The sequence below is a fragment of the Aythya ferina genome (assembly GCF_964211825.1).
Source record: "Aythya ferina genome assembly, chromosome: 3".
Taxonomy (NCBI): Eukaryota; Metazoa; Chordata; class Aves; order Anseriformes; family Anatidae; genus Aythya; species Aythya ferina.
Genome location: NC_140298.1, coordinates 80,821,780 through 80,835,185, shown reverse-complemented (window position 1 = coordinate 80,835,185; position 13,406 = coordinate 80,821,780). Strand labels below are relative to the sequence as shown.

The 13,406-nt window shown below is 35.2% G+C and overlaps 1 protein-coding gene across 11 annotated transcripts in view; it reads right to left on the bottom strand.

Annotated features, from left to right (window-relative positions):
* LAMA2 (laminin subunit alpha 2) overlaps positions 1-13,406 on the bottom strand; it is a 376,777-nt gene that overhangs the window by 57,116 nt on the left and 306,255 nt on the right. For all 11 annotated transcript variants that reach the window (XM_084516212.1, XM_084516216.1, XM_084516217.1 and 8 more), the window contains 2 exons: positions 11,901-12,039; positions 5,841-5,943 (listed from right to left, as the gene is read on the bottom strand). In XM_084516212.1, coding sequence (XP_084372338.1) covers positions 5,841-5,943; positions 11,901-12,039 — 242 coding nt within the window. The remainder of the gene's footprint in view (positions 1-5,840; positions 5,944-11,900; positions 12,040-13,406) is intronic.

The following is a 13,406-nucleotide window of genomic DNA, read 5'->3' as shown; positions in this document are numbered from 1 at the left end:
GTTTTCCTCATCGTTTAATTATTAGCATTTGTGAGAAATCCTAGAGCCATAAGAAGGCCTGAGATTATCCAGTTAATCATAGAGGCTAGGCATAATATGAGTGGCTACAGCCTAAATTTTTCCAAAATACAGAGTTTATCTGACTTGGAAGAGGTTAGTGGATTTGCACTGAAAGATACCAGGCCCTGTCAATTCACATTAAAGTGTAGGTTGAGAAATATCCTGAGAAATTTATGTCATTCCTGTTTCCACTTAATTAGCTCTGCACGGAAATGGCACAGGATGCCAATCAACATACAGTATATTGTTCAAATCTACAAAAAATGCATCACTAAAATTAAACCCTAAAGTGTAAGGACGATCTTGACTGACTTTGCAGGTATGAACTCATATATTTTCTGGTTTGGTTAATCTGATTTTCAATTTCTGTTTCTATTTCCTTGATAAAACACTACATTACAGAATAATCATTACCCATTTTCCCTGAGTGAAAAAACTGAAGTGAGTCAAAAAAAAATCCCTACATTCATATGTTTTGTTAAGAAATGAGTTACTTATCACTTGCATGGGGTGATCTATTTTTACAAGAGACAAGTTTTAACAAATCTCTGAAGAACACATACATACATGGCACTGGTTAATTACTGATTTCTTGTCACCACTGCAATACTAGCAGAAACGGGCATCTTCTGAGAGTTTGGCCTAATGTAGTTTTCCATGGGACTGTCCAAAAAGGAATTATAAAGACACGCTACCCAATGCATGCCCCCCAAAACAGAATAAAGGTTGAAATCTCCTGAGGAGCAATACATGCAGCTGTTTTTATTGATTGGATATTGCACAAATTTACTGACAGTTGCACATCTACCATTTTATTATGCTTCTGCATCCTGCAAATAGCATTTTTGCTCCCCTCAGTCTCATCCTGTAAAGAGGGTGATGGGCCACAAGCTAAATTTTTCTCTCAAAACCAAGCAAGACTTATGAATAAATGGGGAAAAATGTAACTGGAGAAATGCAGCCAATGATGGTTAACTTTTTAAAAAGACTGTTTTCAGCATTAGCATTTACATGAATATTATGCAATAATTTGCCAAATGCAACATGCCAGGGCAGCAACAATGCAAACCAGAGTCAAATACACAATCAAGGAATATAGCTGTGCCTATCATCTACAAAGTATTTTGGCTAAAAATATTCACTTGTTGTCAGACAGGACAAGACCCCCTCAACTTGTCAATTCTTAAGCAGAAGAAATGACATGAATGCTGAATTTCAGTAGTCACCTGACACCAGTCTCCAGCTGGAGTAGTTTATATATCTTATTTTTCCTTTTCACTGATCATTTTTGAAGCCTGTATATCGTCTCAAATCTGCACTGGGCAAATATATTTTTAAAACAGTAAATTCAAAATTATCAGCAAGAAAAATTGCTCCTGGCAAACTAAAAATCCCTCAAGGCACAGAGAGAATGAAGCTGGCAGGCAGCAGCATTCACTCATTTGTAGCCAAAATTTCAAAACTCCTTAGACAGAGCATTACACACAGATTTTGCTTCTCCCACCAGGGTTATTTCTTCTAACACCTAGCCCCACAGAGAAAGAAAGAATTAAATCTCCATTTTAATAGCTTCTGTCAGAAGCTTTGCTTTGTAAGGACTGTTTCAGCAGTTTTTGGTGGTAATATAAAGCATTTTTGTGATTAACAGCCGTTTTATAACTAGTGTAATTGGCCACAAATCACAGAAATGTCATAATGTAGCAAGAAAACACTCCCACCTCTATCATAGCCCAGCCTGGATTTCTGGAGTATATATTACTTGAGTGGCTTATGGATTTTCATTACTTTAACTAATGTACTACCTGTAGTGCAGGCAGAGAAATTTCAAACTAATGATCACTTCTGTCTAGCAGATTTTTATAGAGTGCCCATCATCCATCCTTCACTTTCAGTAGAGACTCTGAACAGGGTGGCTTGTAAGAACGGTAGAAAATATCTATTAGTTTTACACTCAAATCTCGCTTTCCATCCAGGAAACATCAAGTCATCCAGAAGAGATTATGTTCATAATACTAGTAACACCATCACTTTGGAGAAAAAGCAGAGTAGGGAAAAAAATAATCTGTTTTTGCATTTTACTTTTACGTATCTGCATTCTGGGCATTATACTAACTGATCTCTGTGGGTCAAGCTGTGGAGCATGGCTATGTTTTATCAGATACAAAAAAGCATACTGGAAAGTTTAGAATGTTTATCTGTATGGAGCACGTTATATCTAAGTCATATCAGAGAACATTAGGAAACTCCATCTCATTAACCTTCAGCATGGGGCAAGACCACAGACAAAGATCTACTACTTATCTTATAAGCACTGCTGCTCCCTGCTTGCATGAGGATTGCTTTATGAATCTTTAGGATGCTTAGACCTTCACTTCTGAATTATGAAATGGACATCAACTGAAATTCTCACTGGACTAAAATTGGAGAATAACATGTTTTTTTCAAAAATCTCTGAAGTCATGTCTTATTGAGGTTGTAATATTTTATTTATTTATTTATTTATTTTCAGAGTTAAATTGGATAGCCCTGTGGGAGCATAGTATTGATATATATTCAAAGTCTTTGATTTTGGCCTGGAAAACAGGTCCCTATGCTCTACAGAGCACATGATAACTCTGAGGTAACCATTCATGGAGCACAGAAAGCTATGGATTCCACCATGGTGTACAAATGCCTTTTTGGCATTTCCAGCCATGGAAAGATGTGAAGTTTGCTTTCTTCACAAACAGCATCCCCACTCTTTCTGCTTCAGCCATATTACTTAAATTTGCCCACTGGTCTCACCTAGCAGTTCAATGAGTTTCTGTGGTGTATTTACTGAAACATGGTCCTCTGGCCCTAAATTGGTACTGAATCTGGCAGTAAAGTCACAATAAAGAGGAAGCCTAATATATATCCAAGATTTACTAGAAACTGTTGGTACTTATTATTTTCTTGTAGCAGCTCCGAGGAAAAAAATGTTTTTAAACTTTCAAACTTTGTATGATATTGAAATGTAATTAATGACCATATTAAAATTTTTGTCTTATGACCTTGTTAAACATTATGATGACTTGTTAACTAGTCTGCAAGTTGAAATCCTAGAACTGCCAAAAATAAATGAGAATATAGTAATAGTCAAACGATGACTCTGTGTTATGTGGATCTCATTCTTCATGCTGTATGGTTTTTATAATGCATCTCCCAGGAGGCCAATGAAAATTTTATATATTAAAACCCGAAAGACTGGGCTCTATTATAAAAATCTGTCTTATTTCTAATAAAAAATATTTTTTAACTACTGTAGCATGACATGGAAGCTTCAGGCATCATCTCTGTGACAGGCAGATTAAATCTCAACCTGGAATATTTACTGCGTGTGATTTTTCTAGTTCTGATGCATGAAATAAAAAAAACAAACAAAACAGATTAATTTTCAACTCCTATAATGAGCAAGAAATATTATATCATAGTTGTTTTCATCTTGTCCTCTTTATTTCTTCCAAATCCTAGATCTGTTTTCTCATTTAAGTGAGAAAGTGTTATACCTGTCCTTATAGTTAATCCCATGTTAACCGTGCTATAGCACAATGACTTCAGCCAACTGAATCAGATTAAACTACAACATATATAGTATGAAAAGATTTTTCAAAAGCTAAACTGACTGAAAACAAGCTTTTTGAAATATATACATATATGTATAAACACAAGAGATATGTCAAACATAAGAGATGGGATTACAGTGTACTAAATTGGAATAAACCATGAAGTTATCATTTTAAACATATTCTATCTAGATTACTTAAAACAAAACAAAACAAAACAAAACACAACAGTATTTGTATGAATTACCTTCAAAAGTAGCTGTATGAATGATTTGGTTAATTGATATTCCTCTAACACTTTAATATACTAGTGGCATAAAGATGGTACAATCTTAAATCACTTTCTCTTGTATATGTAAAAACAAGGTACTCAAACAACAATGTTTAACATTTTTCACAAAGTTGTGAAACTCAGAATGCTGGCCTATTTCAAAGCGTATGATGCTTATTTCCCTTCAGGTTCATTTGAAATACTGAAATATGAAATATTTTTTAGCTCCTTTCTAAGACTTCTGTGGAGAAAGAATTGACGATTACTGTTAAACAGATGCTTCATTAGCACAGCAATAAGTATTTTCTTAGAAGACTTATAAAACAATCTGTCTGGATAATGATGCAACATACAAACTGCTTTTGTTTGCAAGATTGTGCAAGAGCTCAAAAGATCATTGAATCATAGGCTCCAAATGTCTGCCCAAAGAAAATTTTTCTCCTTCTGACTAGCAGTCATTCCTCACTGATGTTTGCCTAAGCTGTTTTCAAAGATTTTCAAAGGTCAAATCCCCCTCAGGCAATCAATTCCAGTACTTCTACATTTTAATTACAAGAAAGATTTTCCTAATATGTGATCTGGAACAGCACAATTTAAGATATGTTAGTACAATCTTATTTGGAGAAACCTTGGCAATACTGAAGAATAAGTCCCTACTTATTTGTCTCTTTTTCAGTCTACAATTTTAAATTATTTCAATCTTTCTCCTTCTCTACACTTCCACTTAGTCTTCATGATGTTTGCAAGACTATCTGCAAATGACCTCAACCTTCGTAAGTTCAGTACCTAGCACTGCAGACGGTAATTGTGCTAAGGCACAAGTGACCCTTCCACTCTGTGGACAAATTGTTTCATGTGTTTTGGAAAGCCATTCACCTGTTCATGCATTCCCCTGCGACATCTACCTGACATCCACTGTGAACCAGCATGTGATCCATGATTTTCTTCATTTTCATTCTATGGAACTACTACACAGACTTGCTCTTCATTCTGCATTTCTGCAGCTGTGCATTCATATGTGCATGAAGCACCTTGTTGTGTTTATCCTGACTACTGCCCTACTTTCTCACACTGTGGCATTCAACTATAATACTCTCATTTATCAAGGAGAAAATAATCAGGTACATTATAAACACAGTCTTATCTGAATTATCAATTATTATGTCTCACCAAACAGTATTTATGAAAAAAGTGCAGAAAAATAAAGATGTTTTATTTGCACCAAATTGAAGTACTTGGTTTGAGATCTACAAACTTTATAATTTGAGCTGCATTTAGCCACATACTTAAACCTTAAGAATGAAGAAATATTGTGTGTTTGTGTATGAAAACTCATCTGTTTTGTCCAGAGAAATGTTTTAATTTTGTTTTTGAAGAAAATACTTAGCAATTCCCTCCCATCATCCTATTTGGCAAACATCTTCATCCTGCATCCCCACACTTCCCTTTTCTGTCACAACCCCATAAGCATCCTAAAGAAATGTGCTATCTCTGGTTGGTATTGTAAACCCTAATTCTGCATTAACAGGTATTTTAAACCCTAATTCTGTATTAATAGGAAGAAAAATGTAATGTTGTGCTGGATTTTGTACTAATTTTCTGCTAGAACATTTACTAAATCAAAACCTGTATTTTCATACCTCTCTCATTCCCACTTACTCTCAACCTTACTGTAATCATCAAGAGAAGACTAAGGTTCTAGCTTTTCCAGCCTTCCCATCCCAGAAGAGGACAAGCATCCCTGTAATATGCCTAGACCCAAAATAGAATATTTTTCATTAATACATTGTTCAATTTAAAAACAGATACTGAACTAGAAATATTTTTTTTTTTCTTCTGACATGGCTTATTCATACTGGAAGTAAAACAGTCTCATAAAGTTTTTCTAGTATATAATGGACCTGAATGCCACATACTGCACATACCTTTAACATCATTTTCTAGCCTCTTGGCATCATTAAGGACCCTGAAGCTTTTCTGAAGAGAGCTCTTGGCGTCATCCTTCAACGATCCTTGAGGACCAGATGTCTGCAGACAAACAAGCAGTGTCACAGATACAGGAAAGTCTCAAGTCATAAAAGATACAGGAAAACCATCTAAGTGAATGTTCTAAATTCAAATGAACTTCAGTGTGTTCTGAATCATATCCCATTGTCATTACACTGGTCTTCAAAAGACTAAAAAATAATTTCCTTTAATTCATTTTCTTTTGTTTTTAGAAGAAGCCAGTTCTCCTTTGGAATACCAGTGATGACTATGATAAGAAGAGAAAATGTTTATATCATTACAGAAAGAGATTTGCTCTAGGAACAGAACTTTGTCCATAACAAACAAATCTTTCAACTTAAAACATGTTTCTTCCTCCAGCTACAGTATTTCTCCCTAAGAGCTGCTACAATACCTTTAGAAGCCAGACTGGATCTGATGTTCCATATTCTCAGAGAACAGAGCTGTCTTCATGGTTAAATACAAGAACTGTAATTGCTAGGTCAGTATAGTAAAGATGCTACAAAGGAAATTGAGTTTAAAAAGGTAAACTGCAGTTAATCTGAAAGAGTTTTATTACTAAATATCCATCCTTCTACATATCATATTATTTAAAGATCTTTGCTTTGAAAAAACATCTCTCTCCAGTGCAGAGACTGATCAATTGGTAGTATGATTTTTCTAAATTAGATTAGTATTTTCAGTTGGTAGAAAATGCTCTAGGTTCTGAACCACTTACTGTTCAGTTTGTAAGAGTGAACTCAGGTCATACATCATACTGAGTACATTTCTGTGAGAATACTCTTGACAGCCAGATAACATTCTATATTAGTCATGGGTCATAGCCTTGTAACTAGTATGCAATTAAGCAGCAGCTACTTTTCATTTTCCAGGGCAGATACATATACTCAAAATATGTGTCAATTAAATTACACAGTTATTATTACTATTCATTATTTACATAATGAGTAAGCCCAGAGGTGATACTACTGAATCTTTGCTGTTTTTTGATGAAACGTTGAGAACCATGTATGGGACTTGTCTATTTTTTTTTTTTTTTCATTTAAAAATCTTAAAGAACACTTTGGATACTTACAAAACTCAGAATAAAGTTTTTTTTTGTAAAGGTATATCTCATGGCATGTGTGGCCATGTCACTGGGATACATCTACCATACTTCTTCCTTGTAGTCATGGGATCTGAATTTATTCTCAGCTTTCATCATGGGCTAAGTGATTTTATGAAGTATGACCTATATGACTGCCAAGCACACTTGAACTATTAAGCTGTTCCTACTATAAATTCTTCCCCATATCAACAGAAAATATGTTTGAAAGATCAACAAAACAACAATACCTTTTTTTTTTTTTTTTAAATAGATTTTATCACTTAATATAAGTAGCACCGGTAACAGAAAAACACATATAACCCTAGAAAAAAAAAAAAGAAAAAAGCAAACAACAGCAAAAAAATGACTTTCCAGTTAAGCAAAAGATTGCTCCTGAAGGAAGAACAGTTGGCCAGATTTTGTAGCAGATGCACCTGTCAAATCAGATAATACTACTACATATTCTTTTTCCCATTAGCATCAAAACTTAGGTCCATGTGCCCATGGACTTCAAAAATAATGATTGTTGTTATTATTAAATTACTAGGCATGGTCGACTGGCTGTTAAAGCAGTTTATAGTCGATAGAAATACATTGGAAGGCCAGATTTGCAATGCAAAAACAAGAAGTTTCATATCAAATATCAAATCAGGGACAATAAATAGGTCCGGGCTGGCAATTAGTCAGAAACACATTTCAGCATAAAGGCCCTTCAGAGACAAATACACTTGTACTGATTAAAAGCTTTATTTTATATTAATTTTCAAATAATTCTGCAAGGGAGGATTAATCAAAAAAATCAAATGCAAAACATACTTTTTTTGCTAGCTTTTCTTCCGGCTCACGGAATGTTGAGTTATGATGAAGTCAATAATGAAAAAAACAAATATTTTCTGGCAGTGTGAGGTAAAGTTTATGCCCAGCTTGCGGCAAGCTTGGGTCATGATGAATCCTTTTATGATTTAATAAGACTGACAGCTAAGGGATTTTTATATTGTTTTCTAAATTGGTACACCTGCTGTAAAAATGAAAAAAAAAAAAAAAAAAAGTAAAAAATTACCATGGTTCAAGACAAATTGGAAAACCACAGTGTCTCAGGAATCTAAGTTCTAATTCTATCTGTTCCAGAGTGTACATACACTGGGGACAGTAACTTCCTCACTCTGTGCTTCCCTCCACACCCCCTGCCCTATACAAACTTTGTGCAGCTTGACTGCTTGTGGCATCTTGTAGCAGGAGTGGGATCTCATTATGTATTCAAACAATGCCATCTCATTCTTGGGTTAGAGGCATAAGTGCTGTTATAATAACATAATACAAAATGCTGCCACTGAAACCATACATCATCCTTAATGGTCTGTTTCTTCCTTTCCTTGGGTTAGCAATAATTTTAACAAGGTTTAGCACCAAAAGAAAAACATGTATCAAATTACTGAAAAGCTCTATAAATCCATAATTAGCAATAATTATGGGTAAGGAATGAATTCAGGAAAAAATATCCCATGTCTTCCTTTTTCTACTACTTCAGTGACTCTTGAACTCTGTTCTTGCCAAATGATCCACCTTCTGCAGAAGAAGTAAGATTTCACAGAATCACAGAATTTCTAGGTTGGAAGAGACCTCAAGATCATCGAGTCCAACCTCTGACCTAACGCTAACAGTCCCCACTAAACCATATCCCTAAGCTCTACATCTAAACGTCTCTTAAAGACTTCCAGGGATGGTGACTCCACCACTTCCCTGGGCAGCCTGTTCCAATGTCTAACAACCCTTTTGGTAAAGAAGTTCTTCCTATTTCAGTTCAGCACATAGCCTGGTGGATTACAGAACTATTTTGGGATGAAGAAGATCCCTCCAGATCTCCCAGGGATGGCTGTGCGAATCACTGAATGCACATTGACAGGGATAAGGCTACAGGCTGCAAATTTGAATTAGATTAGCAATGGCCACAGCATTCTGTGAAGACTCAGCACATGCTGGGCACGGTCTGAACATGTATCAGACAAAGAATTGCTGGGGCTTTTGCAGTATGGAGGGATTTTTTTTTTTTTTCCCAAGGTTTCATGAATGCATGTAAGCATGAAATAGGCATTATGGTGCCTAAACCTGCTGACATGTCAGTAGTTTTGGTCACTTGAAGAGGTACAGCTCCAAGCACATATGCAAATCCACTGGGGCAGTTTTGAGGATCAAATACTTAAATTCACCTTTACACTTGTAAGTTGTTTTTTGTCCTAATTCACATCCATTAAAACAGCTCTGCCTTATTTTTTAAATAAAGGATCTTCTTTTCACATACATTTACATTCTGAGATGCCTTCACCTCCGTGAGAGCTAAGGCTACTCTCATTTTCACAATCTTGGAGAAAGAATGAGAAGTCTCGGGGAAGCTGAGAATTCTGAAGTACCAAGATGTTATGAATGAATTGCACCTCAGGACACTGAGTGTAATGGCACCCCAATAGTTATGTTGGGTGCCACTACAAAGCGAGTAAGAAGAAAAGAAGCAAGCAGGACCCTAAACACTTAACATGTCACCTGTGGTTCCAGTTACTAGTCTAAAAAAGACTAAGAAGAAAATTACTTCTTCAAGATGTGTTTTAAAACTATAGTTCTGATCTGAGAGACACAAGCTGGGTTTGTTAACATGACTCTACTCTTCAGTCAGTTACTGTCTTGGCTAAGTAATGGGGTATTGAAGCTGCCTGAATGCTAGAGATTTCTCATCTGTGATAAATTTATTTTTCTTTTAAAGGGGAGAGGAAATCCATCATAAAAAGCTCAGGAGGAATTTTTCTGTCATATTTTTAATACATTTTTTCCCAGTCATTTATCAGGCTTCCTGTAATCACGACGGATTTTAAGCATTTTTTTGTTGTTGTTGTTCTTGCCTTTAGCAACATTAGCTTAATTTAAAAACAAACTAATCTTCCTGTTAAAAACAAAAACAACCCCAAATTCTGATATATCACTGAGGCTCCCATATATTGTTTACTTCAGTTACTTGCAGGGTCGAACTTAAAACTCAGCCCAGTTCTAGCATTTCTAGTTTATGCACCAGCTTGCTACTGTTGGAAAACCTTCCCTCCACAGACCCAACACTATCATTTGCTAGGAAAGGCTAGGTTCAGTGATGCAGGTGAACTTCAGACCTCTCCTCTGTTATCTGCTAGCTTCTGCAGATCAGAGTCCTTTACAAAAGATCGGCACCCACAGGTACTTTCAGAAAGAAAAGAATATGGCTCTATCTTCCAGAAGGAGCAGAAAGAGATTATTTCTGTCTTCTATACATTGGCCCAAAGAGCACCTACTTGAGAAGGAGGGAACAGTTTCTAGGACTTGCTTAGTCTGAAGGGGTTCAAATCCACAAATGATGCCTTCTAGGCTAGTGCTTGAACCATGGAGCTGCACGACAGCATGGGGGCACTCCTGTCCTGTTAAAGCTCAGCTACAAGTAAGCTCCTTGTAGAAAGAGAAGCCTCTTTCTGATTTACTGATTTTAGCAGTTAAACTTTTGAACTAGGACAAGCAAATATCTGGCTCTTTCCATTAAGGAATAAATAAATAAATAAATAAAAATAGAATGGTTAAACAATGACTGAACTTCACATTTTTTTTCAATTTGGCCCCAAATCCTAACATGTTTACCAAATACTGTGTAAAGTCTACCTCGCTCTGCAGCAGCATGATGGTAAACCACTGATTATCTCTCTATATAGCCAATTATGTTTAAAAGGCAGTAGCTCTCTCCATTTTCCTCTTTATCAACTAGACACCTATTACCCCTGTTACACATATACAGCAAAGAACATAAACAGGCTTCATCTAATGAATGTATAGAGACGAGATGCTTAAAACCCCACCCAAATAGTATCTTAGTCTCTCCTTGCTACTCACTTGCATAATATTGTCCATCTCTTCACCTCTATCCTTTTCAAACTATCTATCCACTTTCACCCCATGGTATAATCTGCTAGTTCACCATCTGATTTATACTCATTTGTAGTCAAACTGTAATTGCTCGCTTTCTTTCTTGACTGCTATATGTATCTTTTTTTCTTTTTCCCTTCTCAATCCTTACAACAGCTGCCTGCTTCATTCACTGTTAATCATGAAAGAAACAAAGGATAAATATCTGTATTAAATGTAAATGCACAGAAAAAAAAAAAAAACAAAAACACAATAATCCAGAACTCCTTATTTACTTCTGCAGAGTAATTAGCAGTTCTAGAGAAACAAATAACTATTGAGAGAACCAGCATACACTAATATGTGAGGTGACTTTTTTTTTCCCATCAAGAGAGAAATATACATGTAGTAATTCGTATTATATGAAACAGAAGTTACCAATCTAAACTGTCTAAAAATATTGAAATATTTGTGCAACAACTAAATCACTTTATCCATCTCAAAAATACAGACTTTTCCAGCATGTTGTTGCTTTTACTGTTCTTGCAATCTATTTGACCGAAGTAGCTCTCTGCAAGCTAATTTTTTGCACATGCAAGTGTTCTAACTGCAAGTTTCTTCTGTTCACCTGTATGTTTCTGTATCAAATACAGGGTCTGCCTATTTTATATAATACTGTAATTTCCTTGGTGATTTTTTGTGTGCCTGTGAAGCGCACATCAATTGTTCTCTGACCAGCTTCTACAAATTAGCCATTAACTCCTTCAAAATTAGGTATAAAAACAATTCTGGCTATGCTCAGAATGTTTTCTGGTCTATGGAGCCAAGCTCCTCATTATGACTCAGGCAGCAGAACTGGCTTTAGCTTAGAATCCTATTTTTAAAAGTTCTCTGTTTCCTCTGAAAATTTATATTATATTATATATCTATAATATTCTTATAATTATTATTATTTACTTCCAGATTTACTTCTTTTTCTTACCGCTTGTATAGCTTCATTTGCAAGAACCTTGGCTTCCTTGGCAACTTTTTCAGCTTCATCCGTGTTATCCTTGATGTTAGTATAAGCATTGAAAGCAAGTGTGGCATTGAAAGAGATGTTTTTGGCTTCAGCAAGGATTCTGTTGGGATGGAAAAAGTAAACACATCATTAAACCTGCTATCAGAGCTCAATAGAATATAGTAGCCTACTTCTTCAAACCCAACAGCCTTTATTTCTAAGGTTATTTCTAAGACATTGCTTTAGAGAGCAATACTACACTTGAAAATTCAGGAGTTCTGGCATTATATATGTAAGAGAATTCATATTTCATCTGTGCAAAAAGACACAGAAAAATAACATTTGTTAACAAGGAGGTTATGTGAAATAAAAATGGATCAGGCACTGAGATAAGACAGTGCAGTGCTTAATAAATAGTAGATATTATATACATACATTACATAGACACAGATATACACACACTTTAGTAGATATACATACATAGTAGATATTATATACTCTTTAATATATATATAAAAATCTGTAAATCTCTATATATACAGATTTATAAATCTAAATACTTATATATAACATAAATATAAATTTACTATCTACTATTATCTACCATACAGTAGATTATATACTATAATGGATAACATACACATAATGTAGGTTTATAGGTTACGGGATGAGTCAGGCTATTCACTGAAGTTTGAACTGTCTGAACATGGGGAACACCATCATAGGGATATTTTAGAGCAGTCTGTGTGAATCACCCTTTTCTTGGTCTGGCTTCCAAACACAGAAATCTCATTATCTAAAACAAATCCTAAATGTTCAGTTTTCATTTCGCTTACCAAAATGAAAAACATAACCAATAATACTTCATATTGAATGGAGTGTTCCATTTATATGAAACGCTCCATTTTAATAATTACAATTAAATTAAAAGATAATTATAAACAAATAATATTCTTGGTGCAGGGGTTAGAGCTCAGCTAACTGACTTTCAAGGGAATTTTTAGACACCAGACTAGAGAAATCGTTTTTCTTGCACTCTCTGCATGTGACATATTCAAATATTTTCTACAAAGAAGTATTGCACATACAGAATGAACTTGAAGACATCTCTCTCAGAACATGTTATATCTTAATGCCTATCCTACTTTCCCTGAAAAAGGGTAAAAAGGTCCAATTCACTGCTTGAATTGGACAAGAATGGATGTCAACTTGGATCTTTGCCTCTCAGGGAAATGCTCTGGACATTGATGCATATGGTAATGTCAGGGAGGCAGGGGTTAGTCCTGCTTCAGCCTATACAAAATACTTAAGTCATTGAGACAGAATGCATGGAAGAAACTGAAATTAATTCCCTAACCTCATAACTAATCTATTCTCTGGAGAATCGGGACAGCTGGGTTTGAATACTTGCTTCAATGAGTGTTTAATGATTTCTACACAATACAAAATAAAATACTAAGGGGACAAAGGGTATATTCCCTGGACTCC